This window comes from Crocodylus porosus, unplaced genomic scaffold (genome assembly GCF_001723895.1).
Source record: "Crocodylus porosus isolate Cpor-Errol unplaced genomic scaffold, CroPor_comp1, whole genome shotgun sequence".
NCBI classification, from domain to species: domain Eukaryota; kingdom Metazoa; phylum Chordata; order Crocodylia; family Crocodylidae; genus Crocodylus; species Crocodylus porosus.
In genome coordinates, this window is record NW_017728886.1 from 8,199,467 (window position 1) to 8,220,621 (window position 21,155).

The following is a 21,155-nucleotide window of genomic DNA, read 5'->3' on the forward strand; positions in this document are numbered from 1 at the left end:
CTGGGGGAGTCCCTGTTCCCCCGAGCACTGCCAGGAGTGACCAGGAATAACGGTCACAAGCTGGCAGAGGGTAAATTCAGACTAGACATCAGGAGGCGCGACTTCACAGTTCTGGCTAGGATCTGGAACCAACTTCCAAGAGAAGTGGTGCAGGCTCCTACCCCGGGGGTCTTTAAGAGGAGGCTGGACGAACACCTGGCTGGGGTCGTTTGACCCCAGTACTCTTTCCTGCCATGGCAGGGGGTCGGACTAGATGATCTGCTCAGGTCCCTTCCAACCCGACCAACTATGAAACTAAGAAAGCATCACGTCTGGGAGTTAACAGCACTGCACTGGGACTTAGGAGAGCTGAGCTCCATTTCTGGCTTTGCCAGGGGGAGAACTCTGAGCAAGTTACTTGTGGCTCTCCAGCCCCCCTTGCATCCAGAGATAACAGCACTGTGTCCCCAGTGTCTTGTGGGGATACATTCATTCATGCATAGCCTCTCTATTCACAGCAGGGATCGCTGTCAAAGCAAGATCTAGAAATGATTAATGAGTTAATCAGACACTGCAACAAGCAGGGCTGGATGAACTTCATCCCGGGGTACTAAGGAACTGGCCATGGAGATCTTGGAGCCCTTGGCAATGATCTTCATGAAGCCATGGGGGCAGGCCAGGTACCAGGGGACTGGAAAAGGGTGAACATATTTCCCTTCTGTACAAGGCAAAAAAGAGGACCCAGGGAACTATAAACTGGTTAGCCTCACCTCAATCCTGGGAAGTTACTGGAGCATATCCTAAGGAAGGCCACTTGCAAGCATATGGAGGAAGTAAAGGCTGATCACAAGCAGCCAGCATGGATTTATGAAAAACAGTATCAAATAAATTTGACCTCCTTCGTTAACATAGTAACTACTTGAGTGGATGAAGGGAATGCAGGGGATATAGTGCATCTCGGCTTCAGTAAGGCTTTTGACAAGGTTGCACATAACCGTCTCATAAACAAATTATGTGGGCTAGATAAAAACTACTACAAGGCGGATAAATAACTGACTCAATAGCTGCAAGCAAAGGGTAATTATTAACAGGTCCATGTCTGAATGGCAGGAGGTTTTGAGTCCCACAGGGGTCTGTCCTGGGCCCAGTGCTGCTCACTGTGTATATTAATGATTTGGATGCTGGCACAGAAAGCTTCTTGAGCAAGTTTTCAGACAACATGAAACTTGGAAGGACTGAGAACACATTGGAGGATGAGAGCACAATTCAAAAGGATCCTGACAGGTTGGAAAGTCAGGCTAGAACTAACAGGATGAAGTTTAATGTGAATGAATGCAAGGTGCTGCACCTTGAGAGGAATAATCAGCAACACAAATATAAAAAGGGTCACACCTGGCTGGATGACAGCTCTATGGAAAAGGACTTGGGAGTCTTGGTAGCTCATAGACTCAATATAAGTCTGCAGTGTGATGGAGCTGCACAAAAGGCGAATGCAGTTTTGCGCTGCATCGATAGAAGCAGTAGGTGCAAGACACGGGAGGTGACGTGCCTCTCTACTCAGCACTGGTTAGACCTCATCTGGATACTGTTTGCAATTCTGGGGTCTACCTTTTTAAAAAGGATGTAGAGAAATTAGAGAGGATCCAGAGGTAGGCAACAAAGATGATAAAGGGCCAAGTCTTTTGAGAAGAGGCTAAAGGAGGTAGGCACATTCAGCTTCCAAAAAAGCACTTAAGAGCGGACATGGTAGCCGTCTTCAAATACTTGAAGGGCTGCCATAAAAACGAGGGAAAACAGCTTTTCTCCCTTGCTGCAGACAAGGAAGCATGGACCAATGGCTTGAAATTGCAGCAAAATGAGTGTTACTCCTCTACTCAGGGTCAAACTAATCAGCATATTAGGGGGGGCAGGAAGGAATTTTACCCCATGGTTGGATTGGTATGGACTGTGGGGGGGTTGCCCTCTACCTGGGATCTTTCCAGCGTGCACTGACAACCTGTCATAGAAACAGGACATTAACTGCCAAGGGTCCCCTGCTTTATCTGTGGCAGTTTAGGGTCTTAGGTCTGTGTTGTGTCAGGGTTGATGGTAGTATTTTGTAGAATTTAGATTACAGATTGTATGGGATGGTTTGGATAGGGATGATCCTGCCTCAAGCACTGGGTTGGACTAAATGAACTCTGGGGATCCCTTCCAGCCCTACTTCTCTATGATTAAGCCCTTAGCCTCTCTTCCGGGCCTGCCGATAAGCACCAATTGGACTGAAACCACATGCAGGTCAACCAGATCCTATGAACAATTAGGTCACTGGACAACCAGTGTGCGTCACATAGCACATACCGATCTGACAGCCCACGTTCCAGAAGTCAACTGGGTTGTAGTTGGAAGAATCCGTCCTCCAGCCAGCAGGATAGATCCGGCTCAGATACTTGATGTTGTGATGAATAAAATCGGTTCCTGCAAAAGAACAAGATACAACCTCCCTTTTAATGACTTCTGCTATTTCTCTCTCTCCTTAATGCTATATACAGCATCTCTACCTGCCTACTCAGTGCATGCTCTAATTGTGTATCTAGCAATTCTTTTTAATTGACTCAATGACACCATCTCCCTCCTGCTACTTCTCATGGAGGCAGAGCTGACCGAAGAGACTGATACCCATGCATGCCGAATGCCTTCTCACCCCCACCTGACCGTCAAGAGTAGGCTAGTGACCTCTCTAAAGTGGACTCTGCTCTGCCTGGCAAACTGAACCCACTGTCATCTGCATACAGGTCCCATCCTGAGGCGCCATTACAGGGACCTCGGGAGGAGGAGATGCCTCAGAAGTTTCCCTCCTTTTTCAAATGAAAAATCACAACCATTTACATGAAAAACTTGATTCTGAGAGTCAAGCTCATCCAGTCTGGCAACAGAAACCCACCACATAGCCTCCAAGTCCAGTCACAATTGGACGTGCCATTTAAGACACCATTTCCTCTCCCAGATAGTAATGGGGTGTGAAGTTTCATTCACCAATATGATTCTGGAAGATTCAGCCCAATTTGGAGGCCAAATCACGGAATCGAATCGGGGGACCAAAAAAACCCTCCAAATTGATTTGGAAAAGATTCGGAGACTTGGAAGGCAGTCTTGCAGGGAAACAAAAACTGAGAAGAGGGAGTGGGAGAAGGGGTTGGGGTGGGGGGGGAGACTGACATCTGTAGCTGGCCACTGACTGTGATCTTTCCCTGAGTCCCCTTCCAATCACAGTGCCCTGGGTGGGGGATGTAGAAATAGCACATAAGCTTCTGTCTGCAGCCTTTTTGTGCCTTTTGTGACCTGTTTCTGCCTCAGCACTGGGAAGGCCCCCTCTTGCAGAGCTACCATCCCTGCTGGTTTCATCCCGCTGTGCCACACACACACACACAGTCACACGTGACAAGTTTTGCTTGTCAGTTTCCCAGAAATCCCTGCACCTATCTCCATGAAACCTGTCAGGCCTCATGCCCTCAGAAGGTGCTACCATCCTGGCTGTTTTCATCCAAATCTAACAAAAATGACAGTTACAGGTATTTCAGTGATTCCCCATTATAGTCTACGGTCAAATCTCCAAATCTCTCCAAATCAGTGACGAATCTTCTAAAGCCAATTCAGCCACATTGATTCAGGAGAGTGATCTGAATCTCTCAATTGAATCACCATCCTTTGAACCAGCCAAATCCGAATTGAATACTTCCCTATTCGCACAGGCCTACCAGATAGTGCTCAAGGGATATTAAAGGAGCAGGACAGTCTATCAAGCAGCACAAGCAGATACGATAACAAAGCCATGGCCACTCCAAGACTTAATAAGGGTCCCTGGTTTGCACATGATGGCTACCAGACTGCACAATGACCAAGAATACTAAATGCCTTGTTACACATTCATTTTGGGCATCTTCTGTAGGTCTTAACCCCTGGACTGGCTGTCTGGTAACACCTTCAAGTAGTCTGAAGCACTTATTACACGGCTCAAAGTTACACCACTCCAGGGCAGGATTATCTCTTGATCCACATAACTCAGCTTCTGTTTCATTAAGGTGTAGCCACTCCCCACCGATGTGTTGCTCAAGTTGGAGGTGTGATAACCCTTTCTATTCCAGCTAATTAGGAACTGCCTTTATCAGTGTAGGGCAGGAGTGGGAAAAATGCGGCCCACGGGCTGGATGCGGCCTGCCAGGCTGTTCCATCTGGCCCGCAGGGCCCCTAAAAACTTGTTTTTTAAGTTAATATTTATGTGCCCCTGGCTGCCTGTCATGTGGCCCTCAATGGCTTGCCAAAACTTAGTAACCAGCCCCCCGCCTGAAATAACTGCCCACCCCTGGTGTAGGGCCTATGAATCCCAGCTGTACCAGTAAAGACCTATTGCACAGAGCTGAAATATATCTGCCCAGCAGGGGTCAGTGGTGTGTGCATATTAGTTACACACACACATACATGTACATGCACACACGTGCACATATAAAAAGTTGCTAGGGCTCAAATATACCCTCAAGATACTACTCATGGATGACAAAAGATCAGGAGATCTAGGAAGCTACATGGGAGCTTTCAGGTCATCCAGCACAAAGCACTGAAGAGTGGGGAGCCACCACTTACGTTTTAAAGAGACACAGTCAACTGATTTTTATAATTTAAGATGCTACCAGCTATGTAGGAAAGGGTTCTATTTTTCAGGATGCTGTCCCTTTAAAAGACACCCTCCTGGACAAAGGCCATGGAAAGTGGACACAGCACCAAGCTTCCCAGGTCATGAGCTCAGGTAACAAGGGAAATCAAGAAGCCTGTTGACAAAGCAGGACAGACGCACCTGACTCCTGTGCTAATTTCAAGCCTTTGCTTTCAGCGAAGGATGACATCTCGTAGAAAGCCTGGGACTGGCGGCTCTCCTCAAATCCGGTGAAGTGGACGCTCCTGCAGTAGATGACTGTGTCAGACAGCTCCTTGGCCAGCGTTAGCTTGTCACTCTGGAAATGAGAAAGCAAGAGGGTTGGACTTTTTCCCACGCACCTGCTCACAGCTCAGGCCACAGATGTGCTGGGGTCACTGGGGAAGGGCACTGGAGCTTCACTTACTTATCTTTTGAAGTGGAGATGTAGTTTCCCACAAACTTAAACATCAAAAATGCTTACTGTGCCCAGGCTTTAGCTCCTACCCCAGGCCTGGCTGCTTCCAGGACAGCATGAATGACAGATCAATAGTCACACGTTTGGCATGAGCAAAGCCCTTCCCAGGAAAGGAAGCCCCTGGCTGGCTGTGCAATTCTTGGTTCATCCATTTACTTATTATTGCCCACTCCTCTGTCCCCGTAGGGCTGGAGCTCTAATAACCCCCAAGCCCTAAGTGTACATTTAAACTCTACATGAGTTTAATATAGCAATTGCTTTGCTCTCCCCGTCCCCTTGTTTTGAAGTCACGGCAGCTGTCTCATTGTGCAGGGGAGAATCCCTGCCCTGGGCTTTCTGCAGCTTGGCGGCTAGCGCATTTTCTTTGTGCCTTGGGGTCACAGGCCTTGTCTTCAGTCATCAGGCAATTGCCCCACATGACTGTCAGTCATGCAAACCAAAAGAGCTGACTTGGCTGGGACTGTGGGGAAAGAAAAGGTACCATTCATTGCGTCCAACATACCAACATCAAGTCGGTGTCAGAAGAGCTGCAGATTACAAACTCAATGATGGAAGCCACAACAAGCAAGCTTCCCCCTGCGGCCCATAGCAGGATACTAAACCACTTGCTCAAGGTCACACAGAGTATTCAGCGGCAGGGCAGGACATTGAGCTGGTGGCTCTCAGGTCCCAGGCTAGCACTTTTACCAAGGACCATTCTTCCTTCTCCAGGGCTGGCCTAGAGCTTGGACCCTTTGCATTTGGACTGGTAATGTCCTAATTGCTTTCCATTGCTTTGGTCCCTGTTGCTGCCATTGTTACACCGATTCAACAGAAGCGGAGAGCTTTCCAGGGGAAGCAGCAGCAAAGGGAAATAAACTTGACCTCAGGAAATAAGGATCCTCGGACACCAAGGGAAACAGAAAGAGAGAACATCACAGATCGGAGCCCGAGCTGACACTGACCATCCCTGACATCAGTGCGGTGCTGTTTTAAACTCACTGTCAGTCTGGGCCATGAGCACAGGGATCTTCCCAAATGCCTAGTGTGGACATGATCGGCATTCAAAGATAAAGGACCAAGTTCTGCAGCTGGTGCATCATTGAGAGCTACAGGCATTTGCCTGAGGGCAGCGCTCTTAAGTAAGCCCCAGGGTTGTTAATTTGGCACTGTCTGCCTGAAAAGGTTATGCTATGCTCCAGGATGGACTTTGGTGGACCTACACGAAGCTATAACACCTGGTGCCACCAAGAGAAACTTGTTTGATTTTCCTCTTACCAAGCATTGCTCTAATCCCAGTGGAAAAAGCGGTCATTTCCACAGTTCTCCAACCTGGACTATGCAAAATCAGTGCCAGTGTGAGATTTTCAGGCCTTCTGAAACCTGTACAGCCAAGATCTAGTTTATGGCCCTTCTTATCCCCAGAGACTTCCCCCATTCAGTGATCCAGGCCCTGCTTTCACTTACCTTCTCCGTTTGCTCTATTTCTTTCTTCACAACTTCATCTTCTATCTCGGCTGCTTCGTCCTCATCAGAGACGTATTCAGCCTCCACGTGGTTATTATTCCCATTGGCCCCTACAGTGTCCTCCAGCCTGTTCAGCTTCTTGCCTTTCACCAGGATCTTCCCCTTTAATTGCTACAGAAAGAGGTGTTGCAGAAAGAGGCCTTAAGTCAGAGTAGAATCTGGTTTGACTTGTAAAGAAAGTGAAGGTAAAGCTGATTAGCAACTTACAGGATGTGGACTACTCTAGGTTCACCAGTCACTGGTTATTTTACCTAGAAATCCAGCTAACAGCTATCAGTCCCTCAAAACTTTATCCTAGTTCTCACCCGGAGACCTCCAAGAACAACTTCCATCCCCAACCCTGTCTACAGAACCCGACCATCTCAACCAGTTCCTGTCCAAACATCTTAGTTTATTCCCAGAAACATGGGGTGTGATCTCTCTGTTTGATGGACCTGACTACCAGGCTCATTAAAGGCCATAATAAGCCATTATGGCCCAGTGGTTGGAGAACATGACTGAGAATAGGGCACAGGGGAGCTATTCCTAGTCCTGTTACTGCCTCACTGTGTGAGCTCAGGCAAGTCACTTAACCTCCCCATGCCTCTACTTCCTCATCTGGAGTGGGTGAGCGAGGGCATTTATCGACACAGCCTCATGAAGTGCTCTGGCAACTGAAAAGCACCAGTAAGTCAGAGCATTCACAAAGGGAGGCAGACTCCTTTAAACAGGTTAAATCCCATAGGTGCTGGATATGGGTGTGCAAAATGGGCAGCATTTGATTTGGATTCGGCCTGATTCGGGGGACAGGGATTCAATTTGCTGATTCGGATCGCTGTCCTGGTTCGATTCAGCCGAATCCAAATCTGAAGATTCAATTCTGATTTAGAGAATCGGCGATTTGGCCATCCACTTTGAAGTACATAGAAAAAACATATAAAGCTGTGTCGATGGCCAAATCATCGAATCTCTCTGAATCTCTCCGAATCAATTCAGAGGCTTCTGTTTCAATTCAGAGAGACTAATGGGTCTCCTGATTCGATTTGGATTTGGAGATTCAGCCACCGAATCGGTCCAAATGTCCTCTGAATCAAATCAGTGACCAAAGCTTTGCACAACCCTAGGGCTGGATCCCTCAGCTGGTGCAGGGCAGCACGTTCCAGTGGGACAAAGCCCGTTTCCACCAGCTGAGTTGGCCCTAGACATACAAATGATATCTAACGCCACCTCTCATCCACTCCTTTTCAACAGCAACATGCCTCTGCTAGTAAAACTGGGCAAATGACATAGACTTAAGTGCAAGCAATGGCCAGGTGGCACCTGGCTCTACTGGAGATGATCACATCCCTGTCCCTACAGCGACAGAAGGGGCCTCTAGGGACATTGAATTCAGTGCTCTGCAGTCACAGGAAAGTGCTAACCCAGGGAATAGCCAACAGCACCACTTCAACCCTTCCCCCAAGAGCAACTCATGCAAGACAGAGGTGATACTGGTGGGCAGAGGTAGTTTTGCAGCTACAATCAGTCAATTCAGCCCACGGGCAGGAATACTTTTGAACTCCTCTGCTCCCATTAAATCCAGCGGGAGCTTTAGCACTGACATGGCTCAGCACCCTCAATGCTGGGTGTGCTCATATCCATGGGGCACAGAGGTTTGTTTATTCCCCCCAGGCAAGGTGGAGTCCCAGTAATGGCCAATGCAATAACTTCAGTTTTGTATGACACGATCCCTCTACTTTTGTGTGTTCCTGCTCTTCTTAAAAAACAGGGCTGTAGTGAACGGGGGATTTTTGTCAAGTGATAAAGCAAGGCTGGACGAACAGGAGATTCTCTTTTTGAGATCAAAAGCAAATTGCACTGAGACCAGCCTGACCCCAGCGTCCTGTCAAGCTGCAGATTTCATTGGCCCCATTGTGAAATCTGGTTGAACTGCCATTCGGCACGAGAAGCTGAGGAAGAGGCCGCGCATATTTTTCTTAAGATAGCACAAGGCATCTGTTTACTTTGGAAGAATTTCCCAGCGGCCGCACAATAGCTGCTGGCAGGAGGATACCAGCTACTGGGCGACATCGAACAGGAACCAGAAGTCCCCGAAGAATGTATAGAGCAGATTAATCACATCGCCACCGGTCTCACGCAACCCTGTGGGCTCCACAAGTCCCAGCTCGGCACACCCCATCACGCACCAAGCCTCTGCTTCTTAGCATGTGAAAGGGAATCAGCATGTTGATCCTTGTCCTCCATCCTGGCATCCATTATGGGATCCAGTTCAATGCTGTCACTCTGTGCACCTTGTCTCTCTATGATCCCCTTACCCTTTGCACTTCTGTAGTGCTAATCCTCTCTCTGTCCTTATACAAAAAACAAATGTTACAGGTGAAATTCAGCCCTGCCCCAAGGCCTATGGACAACTGCAAGCCCCACTGGAGCCCCCAGCAGAGGGTGGTCCGTGCCAGCATTTCATGCAGAAGAGAACATCCCTCTCCTAGTCCAAGGCCTTACCCCCATGCAGTCTCTGGACCAGCCTTTCTTGCCTCTGTTATATGTAAAGCTAGGTGTTGTTACTGCCTGGTTATTGCCTCTCTCCCTCATTCATTCTCCAGCTCTGCCACCCTGGCTTTTAACCATGTGGCTCCCTCGATGCAGGAACTTCAAGCCTCATTTCCCAGAAAGAGGAAGGACGGTCACATGTCTAGAGCATGGTATCAAAGCAGGAAGGCCTGGGTTCAGTTTGCCCAAATCATGTAATTCCTCAGCTCTCTGTCTGTACAAAGGGAATAATAATCCTTCCCCATTTCTTGAAGTTTTTACAGCAATACCAGGCACCTTTGGGTCGGCCCCAGTTATCGACCTGATGCAGGAGTCATTGAAAGAGGCCTTATGGTCCTCTGATGTATTGGTCTGCCTTATGTTTTATGCTGGAAGTCAGACTGCGAGTCCTTTGGGACCACTGTGCCAACATATCAATGTCCTCCCCCTCTTGTCTATACCTTCCAGCAGGCCACTTTGTGCACTATGTGCGCTCCCTTTTGAGAACCTAGATGGCATTTAAGTGGTGCGCTGCCCTCTGCGTAGTAGTGACCCGCACTTTATAATTTAGCCAGATAAACTGCCAGCTGCTAATTTAGCCATACAAAGTGCTTTAGGCTCCAGCTCCATATAAGTTTGCTTGCTATATAAAGTTGCTGTGAGTCTTATTTCCATGAGGTATCTGTATACTGAGCATCGACATCTTGTATTCAGTGTGGCTGTTAAAAACCAGAGATGGTGATATCCTGATTTTGCAGCGCTCTTCTCCTGTAAAGAGGTTTTAAAACATAAACTCTTGTTATGCCACTCTTGGTTTGCCTCCACATGGTATTCAATACTTCTCACCTAACCACATCTGTGGAATTAAATAATGTTGCTCACATCGGAGGGAACAGAGAATCAGCTCATTACCTCACCTCCATAGAGCATATCCTTTGTGCATATCCTATTCTTTAAATGCCTATCCTAAGGCATTTAAAAGCCTCAGAGCTCCTGAAATGCCTTAATAAATATTCCATGACCGGACCACAAAATTCACCCAGTTTACCTGTGGGACGCCTAAAGTCAAATGCAGCCCAATAAATCCTATCACCCAACCTACGACCTCTTAGAAGGCAAACTGGAATAGGTGCCAGGGATACGCGGCATTGCAGGAATAGGGAGAGTTGCACCTCTGGCCCCGTTTATTGAGTACACCCTGCTGCAGTCCTGGACCTCGGGCCTTTCCACCCTTGGCATGGGCTTCTGCACTTCTACCCTTCTTTAACTTGGCCTCAGGCTGGAGAATGGCATGGTCCATCTCCTCCTTAAATCAATGCAATGGTTATTGTTAAGTTGGAACAAACCCGCAGGGAAAAAAGGGTTTTTACATCCATCTATCTTACCATCTATCTACATCCATCTATCTGAGGGCTACCATGCCCCCAAGTTAACCCATCAGGCAACAGCACTTCAGTCTGATTCTTTAACACAACTACCTCCCTGGACCAGAGACAGCTCCTTTTTAAATCTGCAGGGGATCTTTTGCTGTCTCATGTATTCAGGCCTTTTCCTCTGCTGCCACAGTCCCCTAACAGGTTTCCGGTGTTTGCTGAGAAGCAGCTTACCCTGAGCCATTCACTCCCTCCCTGTTCGTTTTTCCCAACACCGTGTTGATCTAAGCTAGTCTATCCATGCAGCAAACGTCCTGACAACCCGGTCAACCCGCAAGACTGATGTGTGATTGCAAAACAGCTTCACACTCATCGCGTGCAGGGCAGTGCCATCCTCATTTGATCATCCAGGCTGACCTCTTGGATATTGCAGGGCAGAAAATTGCATGTAGCTCCGCCACTAGCTTAACCAGCCTTAGGGAACGGGCACACCAGCAAGTGAAAGGAGGGTGGGCAGTTACTGTGTCCTCTGCTCCATGACAAGACGCTCTTATCCTGCAGTTACTGAAGCTACGCTGCAATCCCTTACTACCTGTCCTTTGGGGGCTAAAGTGCTACGGGTTCACTTTCATTCACACCAGGGAAAGAGCAAGCACACGGACCAGCTGACACACTAACATCCTGTCTTTCTGGGCCCCACAGTGACTTGTCTGCGGACCTGATCCTGACACGCCTGGCTTCTCAACCGCCCTGGATTCAGATGGGAACTGAAACAGCAATTGCAAAACAGTCCATGGCACGACTGGGGCATCTGTGGAGTTGTGTGAGGAAGCAAGACGCAGTCACGTGTCTTCCAGCATGAAGAAAGTGGGCAGGAGTATTGTGAACAAGCTGCCATCTAGACAGTAGGGACTGGGGGCAGTCCCTGGGAGGGGAGCTGTTGTTAGTCAAGGTAGGAGGTTATCCCAGTAAAGGCCTATCCCTCCCTGCACGAGCACTGTAACAGGAGCCCCCTACTTGACCCAACAGGGAGAGGTGAGGATGGGCAGTTTTTATGAGGCCTCTCCAATATTTAACTTATTTGATTCATCGCAAAAGGCAGCGAGGACTTTAATGAGCGCTTTGTTTCACCTCCGCGCTCCGAGCCAGCTATGCCGTTTTCTGCATGCTCTCTAGCTAGAAGGAGTCACTGCTGAGTTATTGAGCCATTCTAGTCTCATCATTTCCAGAAGTGTTTTTTGGCGACGGAAGGGAACAAAAGATGGGGCACCTTTCAGAGAGGCTATGAAGTGACTAGACTTTGCTCTCTGGTAAAACGATGTTCTCCTCCCGAGAGAATACTTGCACTGCAATAAAGGAAATGCTTGAAAAAGCTAGAGTACTTCACCATGGAAACCTCAGAGGAACAATGTCTGCAGGGAAAAGGAAGGTTTTCTCCAGCGCAAATAAATACACTGGATGTAGGAACCGATACACCATTTTCACAGCACAAGCCCTCCAGCCACTGGGGTCCACGATGGCGGAGTAAAGACAGGCTGCAAAGGAAAACCCCATCCCCTTTTCCCATAACCAGGGTGCAAGGCTTCTGTATGGCACGTGATATCAGCTGGTCCAGCCCCCCAAGATTACCACTGTCATTTAGCCTTCAGCCCGGCCTGGGAACGTCAGCTGGGGCTGGGCGGTACACGGGTGGCACAGAGCTGGCAGACTGCCCCGTTCAGTCCCTGCAGAGCCTGAGCATGAACGGGACAGAGGGGCTGGCCCCGACCCCTCAAATGAGGTAAATGGCATGGCCAGAAGCAGTCTTTTGGATTATTCGGCAGCACAGAGACGGTGTCAGTAAAGATCTGCAAGGCTAGGACCTGAGAAATGAGCCACAGGTCTTGGGCGGCAGTATAAGTTATTCGGTGCGAGTCTAAACCATGTCCCCCCTTCACACAGGCTAAAACACTGGAGCGAACACACTTTCTAATGCTGCTGCTTCTGCTGTTTTTCCATGACCGTCTAACTGCTTTCCAGTGGTGGACTCCACCCTTTTCTAATAAAGAAAAATCATGCCCCCCGGAGATTTTCCTCTTGCCAGCTTGACTGGGAAGTGCAAAACCAAAGAGGCCTTTTAAATAACAGCTCTAAACTATTCTTCTATAACAGTCATCAGTGCAGCCCTTACACAGGACTTCTGTTAGACCGGCAGGAAAAGGACAAGAGAAAATAACAGAGGAGAATTAATTTTAACCCAGCATTTTTGCTTCTTTTACAAAGGGATGGGCCGATTCTTCCTCTGATGTCAATCAGCACTCCAGTGACTTTGTACAGTGTTAAAGCAGCTGAGGTTGTGGCTCACTGCCTAATGCGAGCAGCCAGAAGGCAGCTCAGGAAGGGAAAATGGAAAAAAAAATGGGAAAAATGTCTTTGGGGGGCGTGGTGGGGAGGCGGGCATTCCTCCTTGTTTTATTTCTTTTTCTGAAGTCATGTTATAGGGCTACAGAAAGTTAGCAGTATTTGGAAAAGCAATCAGCTGTTTTTCCTGATCCTGCACAAAGACAGAGCCAGCATGTGATGGGTGGGACCTCTCAAAGGCCTGCTTTTCCAGCTCAGTAACCTCTACCAGCTAACATCTGAGATCGCTCTGGGGTGTGTTGTGTCCTGGCAGAATCACTGCACAGTCCGCACTTCACTGAAACCCTCTGCAGCAGTACAAAAGTCTCAGTAAAGCAACATGGTTATTGTTATTATAATTATAGTATATACTCAGGATAATAGTAATGATGGTAATAGTAATAATCATAGTACACTAGTGCTGTGGACAAGTCAAGTGCAGAGTCTAATTGCGCTGGGCACTGCATAAACCTAAGGATGACACTTCTAAATCAGCCTTAACAAAAAGTCTTTAGAGAAAAGCAGAAATCATATACCTAAGAAGTTTTAGATATGTTTGGCTGCTTCCCCCTCTCCTCTTCATCTCTTACGTGTCCATCACTCTCATCCTAGCTACCAACTCCCACGGCTAGACCTGAGCAAATTTTTGGAGAATAATTTATTTGCTGAAAACATGCAGCTTGGGATTCAGATACAACTGGAATTCAGCAAATAGCTTAGGTCAAAAATTCAGGGAGGGGAAGAGTATGAGCAAAATCAAACCATTTCATGTTTACATTTTTCAAAAGCAGAAATGTTTGTATGTTTGGTTTCAAAGGAGTAAAAGATCCCCACAACAAAAAACACACATTTTGGTCAACTAGAATTGAACTTCTCCCCTTCTTCCCCTCTGCCTCTCCTTCATCCCTACAATTTTGCTGAGAAAACCAGCCCATTTTTGTTTTAAAGCAACCTGAAACATTTTTTTTTTTGTTTCAGTCAATGAACCGAAGTATCAGGCATTTGCATTACTGTACGTCCAGTGCCTTCTGGCCCAGGGGAACTTGGAGTAATAATAATAATAGCTAAAAAAGATATTAAACTATTAATCAAATGTTGCTTTATCTTCTCCTGCAGAAGTTGCTGTTTCAGAATGAGGTTTTAATATCACGTAAATGGGCCAGATTTTCAGCTGGCACACATCTGTGTAGCCTTTAGTGGCTTCTTACTTGTGGAACGGAGCAGGGCATATGCGTTCACCTGTTTTTAGCAGCCCAGAAAGCAGCCAACCAAGGGCCCAAGAATTTCTCATTCACTGAGCTCTGTCTTCACTGTTCGGCTGAATGGTAGGTCCCTGCCTCCCCCATCACACGTAGGAGGGGCTGGGATTCAGGTTACCAGTCTCATGGGCTGCTTTGAGATGCAGGGGCACATGCCAGGGGCAAGAGCTATCCACGCAGAGGTCATTTGCACCCAGCTCCCACCCTCCGTGGCCTCCGTGGGCAACACAGCCCCGACAAGAGTCATGTTCTCTTGTAACTCCCCGAGTACAAGGGATCTCAAGCCCTCGCTCAGTCGGAGGGGAGTCTACAGCATGACGTTTTGCTGCCACTTGTCCTGATTTTCTCCCTGCCTTCGGGGGCAGAATGAAATCAATGTAGCATAACCAGAGTTATCTCTAGCTACTTTGCCTTCTTGGGCAACATACCTTTTTTGCTGCTCCCTCTCTCGCTTTACTGTAACTGTGATGACCAAGTCTTCCATTTCCCATGGGGGGAGCAGGGCAAGCCATGCCCCCCCAAATATGTGCATGGGGCAGGAGTGGGTGCGAGCTGCAGGGCTTGAGCTCATCGCTGCCCTCTCCCCGGGCCTCCGCAGCCCAGTGGGACTGCGGACCTTGGTGCCTAACCCCATAGCCCTGGCAGGGCTGGGGGGCAGTGGGTGGGGGGGTGAGGGGCTGGGGGAGCTGTAGGGTGGCAGGATGGGGTGGGGGGAGTGAGGGGCACCAGCAGAGCGGGTGGGTTGTGGGTGGGGAGTGAGGGGCCTGGACCTTCGTTCTGTGAGCTAAGAGGGCAGGGGGAGCTCTGATTTTCCATGATAAAAAACCCTCAAAATCTGCCTTGACCTGCGCCACTGTCCCATTAGTCCCTAGGACAGGCTGACCCTGAGCACGCCTGGCGCTGCAGCTCTCTCTCCTCTCTAAACACAGGTCTTGGTGCAGAGCAGCGCTCCCGAGCATCAAAAGGGGCGCCAGGCCAAGCAAAGCTTTCTTTTCTCAGCACTTAAAAACGCCAGTCATCTCCCTCATCATCAAGCAGTGGCCAGTTCAAGTGCACAGAGAGAACTCCTAGCCACTTTTCTCGAGCAGCCAAGCTTCTCTGCCTGTGCCGTATAATTAATGAGGGCAGCTCAAACACGCTGAAGATGCTGGACCTTTAAAGGTCATATTAATCAACTGTAGTGTAAGCACCTGGAAAACAGACCAGTAAAGACTCAGCTGACTTCGGGGGGGCCTGGAGGAAAACAGCTGCTAAGAGGACTGAAGACATCATTGGGCCTCGGTAAATAGACAAGGAAGTCCCTAAATTCCACGGATCTTGCCTTGAAATGAGATGTCTCACAGGCTCTGCTTGCCAAGGAGAACGATATTACAGGGGCTTGCAAGGAAGGTGGATAGAGGGAGAATGCAGGGCAAAGAGGCACTCACCTCCGGCGAGGGGAAGTTTGATATGTTTCCGTCTACTGGTGCCATCAGCAGCATGTCTTGTAGGATGCCCTTCATGTGCTCAGCCATCTTCTTCTGCTGCTCCAGGCTACAGTGATTCTCCAAGGAAATGATCACTGGATACGGTGAGGTCTATGGTAGGAGATCAACAACCGGCATCACTTTGGCTATTCGCAATCCCTTGCAACACAGTGGCACAAAACTGGCTCTGAGTTTTCAAATGGCATATTTACTTTGGAAAGCAGTGTGTAAACTCCACAAGACATTAGAATTCAAAGGCATACTCCAACATGGCTATTGCAATATTTTGGTAGCCACGTCTTACAGGTTCCCAGGCAAGGTGATCTAGTAGATAAGGCATTGGCAAGAGACTCAGAAGACAAGGATTCAGTTCCCAACTCAGCAGCCTATGCACAAACTCCCAGTGTGAGCTCAGGAAAAAGTCCCTTATCCTCTCTGTACCTTGGTTCCTCAGCTGTGACCATCTAGCAAGCATTAAGATACCAAAGAAGTGCCCACTTCCTTCACTGTGAAACCTCCTCGATATTTCCTTCCCAGGTGGGAAGTCTGACTGTTTCCCCTAGACCTTCAGAAGGATGGATATTGGCTCTAATGTCAAGGAAAGTGAAGAAGAAAGTCTAAGTCCTAATGAGTCCAGGTAGACCAAACATTTGACATAAAAGTTGCCAGTGCAGGACTACTATATAAGACAGCCAAGTCTGACTGCTAATCTCAGCCTTTTAACCCTGACCTGGAGACGACAGGGAGTATCTCATATCTGTGATTCAAAGGCACCCATGTAAGGACATGTCGTCTGATGAAGGCATGCTAAAAACACGAACTCAGCACCTAAGCAAATTTTTCCTCCCTCAATATCACAAAAGAAATGAACAGGATATCCCAGCTCCATTGTCCTTACTTTGAAAGCATAGTTCTTGATGGCCTTTATGACATCGCTGAAGAGGATCTTGGAAGTGAGCGTGTAGCCATGATAAATTATAGGCTCAGAGTTGGGGCCATCCCAGCAATCCAACTCCACGCAGCGGCAGCCTTTGGTCAGGGCTCTGGAAACAGAAAATGGATGCACGTGGGTCTTTCTTTGCCAACCTCCCTTCAGAATAGGACCGGACAGTTCAAGATATGCTGGAGGCTGAAGGGTAGCTTGGGTAAGCACAGAATGAGCGCAGGAAGCAAAGAAAAGGAGGGGAGCTCACGAGAACTGATAAGCGAGATTAGCAGTGCACAAAGAGGAAAAAGATGGCTATCAAGGACCAAAGGGGTCTATAAAGCACAAGGCAACTGAAGAAAAGGAAGGCTGAAGAAGCTCCAAAATGGGAAGAATAGCTTGGAAAAGCCTGAAGGGGAACTAAAGAGAGTAGATCAGAGTCCCTGAGAGGCTGTCACCGTCAGAGCGGCACGGATCACGTGTTTTCCTCCTGCAGATTTGAGAAGGAGTTTGCGAAGAATACTCAAAGCCGCGTCCAGGGACACAGTAATGTGAGCTCTGCTGTCATTTCATGAGCGCTGTGTGGCTAAATCCCTGTGCATCTCTTAGAAAGTTTGCCCAACAGGTCACATACCCTGACTCAGAAGCTCCTGACCACAAATTTCAACCCTTCTCTTGGCTGATTCAGTGCTTTCCTGCCTTCAAATGTAGGCTCTATTCTATACATTTGTTAGCACGGGCCTTTGAAGTTGATGGTGCCACTTTTCTCTGCAGACTTTTGTCTCCAGTAGGCTGCATTTGTAATAATTCCCAACATCCCTAATGTCATCCATCCCCTATCAATGCTTCTGAGAGCCACTGATTTGGCCATAATGAAAACCAAGTTAATGTTCTTGCAAAACGTGTGCAAGCATCTAATGAGAGGAACTTACTGAGCTAAATACTATATGACACCCTCCAAGCTCCAGGAAGAGGTAGATAAGGAGCAGAGAGTATAGGAGCCACCGGCTTGGCAACAGGGACATTTTTTGCCATCTAACCAGTGCACAACCGAATACAATTCTGCTAGTTGACAGAGGTCACACCAACCTCCGTCCATCGCCTGTTGTCATAACAATCACCTGTCAGGTTAGACCTGACATTTCCCAGAGATAGCATTGACCATGCTGTTTGGGATCATGCCTGCCCATCCTATACTGTAGCACTTTATACGGAGAGATCTCGTCCTCCTTACCTGATATAGGCCTCTGTGCTGCTTGGCCCTCTCAGCTGGTCCTCCATTAGATAGGTGTTGTGTGAAGATGACACCAAGTAGTGATTCAGTGGGTGGGTCATGTCCTGGTACACTTTACCATGACTGGAGTTAAATATGTCCCCATCAGAAGACAGTAGGTACATCAGGAAACCGTCTTTGGTCATTGTCATTTGCTTCTTGGCTGTCAGATAAAGGCATAAATCAATAGTTCAAATCCAACGTCCCAGTTCTGCGAGAGAAAGAGCTGTGTACCCTAAATGTGAAGGAATGAATAACTGTCTACACAAATATTTAGCTGCAGCTAAAGGCAGGGTTTGGCCACAAGACTCAAAGTAGGCAAGAGCCAAAGCTGTACCTCAGGGGGTGTCAGTACTTACCTCTACCTGACAATGCTTTGGGGACCCAAAGCAAACATCTTGCTTCATCCCACCCTCACAATTCACAGACATCCACCCGACCTATTATTATCTGTAAATAGCCCTAATGTGATAGTCAAGTGAAATGCGATTTGCAAAGAGCAAAACCAAGATGAGCACAGTGGAGCCTGATAAGGAAGCGAACAGGTCCCCAGGCCAATCTCAAAATCATACTGACAAGATGTTGTCCCTTCTGGAGCTCAACTAGGGACTGATCAGACCCATCAAAATGCAACAAAGAGGCCACAAAGTTGGGTCTCCTTGAACTTTTCATACTACAGTGTAGATACTCATTTCATTTCCAAGCAGAGATCAGTCATAGGGAAGCAGAGCTGGAAGGGCCTCGAGAGGTGATCTTGTTCATCCCCCGGCTCAGGGCAGGCCCATCCCTGCCTAAAACAGGTCTGCATTTGTTCTTTTGAAAAGGAAGTCACTTGACAGCTTGCCTGAGAACCGATTTGAGTGTCTAACTCCTTCTAGGCACACAAGGGTGTTTTAAGTGTGCTCGGGTATGAAAACATTGGGCTCGGCTTCCCTTTCTAGAAAACGGAAATGGTAACACACACTGGTCCCTTCGAAGTGCATTGAGATCCTCTAGTGTAAAGTAACACACAAGTGTTACATGCTACATGATGGGCATTAAACAATCTCCTCCCATTGGGGATTACAGTGCCCTGTAAAACACTGCACATCAATCACTTGCCTGCTGCCTGATGGACAAACGGAGACAAGAAATAATCAAGCCTCCAAGACTTTCCTGTATACCCAGCCCTGCTGCTAACAGTCTCTTGCAACACTGGCCCTTGAGAGATGCCCACAACAATAGAAAGATACACCAGCCCACGGGAAGGAACAGCAGCAAAACAGCTCAGATGTCCCCAAAGCAAGCCAGGGGCTCCCCAGCCCCTCAAGTCCAATTCTCTGCACCTGAAGGCAACTATTTATCCAAAAGGGTACACAGGATTGTTCACTCTGACCCTTTGCACATGTCACAGCCGCAAAGATTTCTACTTAAAATAGCATCCGCAGCTTTGTGGCTGTGATGGGCGAGAAGGGTCAGCATGGGGACAGAAGGACACCTGCTGCAATGGCAGGGAACCAGTTAGGTTAATAGACATTTAGGAAGAGCACCACTTCCCAGCTACAGAGGACGACGCAAAAGAGCAGACCTGGCCAGCAGAGGGGAAAAATTCCTGCTTCCTCGACACAAGCCCAGCAACTGGCTTGGCCCCAATCGCATGAACTCAAGAACAACCAGTGATGCTAACTGACCTGCTTCACTGGGCTCATATCTCTCAATCAAGGAAAGTGCAGTCTCAGGGCCAGCGTCTTCTTTCTGCTGCTCTTCTTGGAGAAACTCCACCAGGCGGTCACAAGACATGGTCCCTTCCTCACTGGTGTACTTTGAGAAAATCTTATCAATCTCCTTCCTCTCAGTCAAGATCTTGTAAAATGACTCTATCTCGTCATCTTCCAAGGCTTCTGTGTTAGACTTGTCACACTGCTGTAAACGTAGAGAGGAGAAGAGGTGAAAACGTCCTTTCCTTATGACATATGTCAGCCGTAATCTGCGCCAGGGCTACAAATTGTGGAACACAAAATAATTGGAAACCGTTATTTGCCGCTTCATGAGAAGGACTTGATCGTTGGGTCTCGCTGACCAAGCACATGGCCATCTTCTACCATGGAGATGCCTACAAATATCATTATTTATTACCAGTATTATCATCACTGCCCCCACCCTGGAACCCCAGACGTGGGCCAAGATGCCACAATTTTGCTAAAAATTGCAGAACAGAAACAAGGTCCCTGTCCCATGCAGCCTTTGGCCAAAAAGGTCCCCTCCCCAGCGCTGAGTGTTACAACGTGTACTTGGATGCCACTGGATCACCACTATCCACCTACATTTCATGGGCTTGTATGTACATAAAGCTACTTTCTATTCCACCAACAGGGCATCTAAGTGGACATAGATGCCTAAGTGTGATTCTATTCCATCTTCTTCAAGTCCCCAAAATCCACAAATGCAGCTACATTTGTGACACGCCATCATCTGACCCTTAAGAGTGACCCACACAAAAGCAGCGAGGAGGAGCAGGACCCACCCGCCTTCGGCAATTAACTTTTTATCAGGGCCAAGAGCAGGCTGGAGCTGAATGGCACGTAGGTGCCTAAGTCCTGTGCACCTAACAGCTGGAACAGAATCTCGCCCTCATACATAAATACGGTTTAATGCCATTCCAGATGCAAGGTGCCCTGTATAACATTAATTGCAGTTATAAGGAAAGCCTCATCCAAAACTGTTGTGTTTTTCCTGGCTTAGAAGTACCACGAGACCCTGAGCTCATGCCCTCCGAGGCTCCCATCCATCCACTTGCAGCAGCAGCAGAAAGATACGTGGGAGTTTGTTTTCCTGACTGCTTTTACCATTCAGTAGCAGTTTGGAGGGGGAAAAAGCAGTGTGTGGAACTGCCCACTTCCATTTAGTCAAAATAGCAGACCCTAGAAATTATCCAGTTGTCTTTATCTCATGCAAGCAGAAGACTGGATTTCAGAAACACTAACAACTCCATACCTGAGGATATCCTGTTACCCCCATTAGCCCCCACTGCCTCTGCCAGCACGCTCAAACTTGAGACAGTAGAGGCACAGACCCTAGAGATGTGCCTGTAGCCATTTCAGCAGCCCATGTGCAAGGTGGCAGAGCTACCATGGGTTTTGTTTTTATTTTTAATGCATACTTTCTCCCAACTTGTACAGCTCTTTTACTTTCCAGAACCAACGTGGCAACTTCCTCCTCTGCATCACAGTGGGCAGCTGTAGAAGAAGTTATTCCAGAAGGGAATCAACCATTACACTCTGAAATCCTGACCTACTTTTGGCCAAGGACACCAGCTTACTGGCATTATCCATTATCTTTCATGATGCACATAAATGTCTAA

The 21,155-nt window shown here is 47.9% G+C and overlaps 1 protein-coding gene across 2 annotated transcripts in view; it reads right to left on the reverse strand.

Moving 5' to 3' along the window:
- PLCD1 (phospholipase C delta 1) overlaps nt 1-21,155 on the reverse strand; it is a 73,748-nt gene that overhangs the window by 8,953 nt on the left and 43,640 nt on the right. For both annotated transcript variants that reach the window (XM_019530036.1, XM_019530025.1), the window contains exons 5-11: nt 19,486-19,717; nt 17,777-17,978; nt 16,516-16,660; nt 15,579-15,728; nt 6,573-6,743; nt 4,811-4,967; nt 2,320-2,436 (exon numbers count right to left, since the gene is read on the reverse strand). In XM_019530036.1, coding sequence (XP_019385581.1) covers nt 2,320-2,436; nt 4,811-4,967; nt 6,573-6,743; nt 15,579-15,728; nt 16,516-16,660; nt 17,777-17,978; nt 19,486-19,717 — 1,174 coding nt within the window. The remainder of the gene's footprint in view (nt 1-2,319; nt 2,437-4,810; nt 4,968-6,572; nt 6,744-15,578; nt 15,729-16,515; nt 16,661-17,776; nt 17,979-19,485; nt 19,718-21,155) is intronic.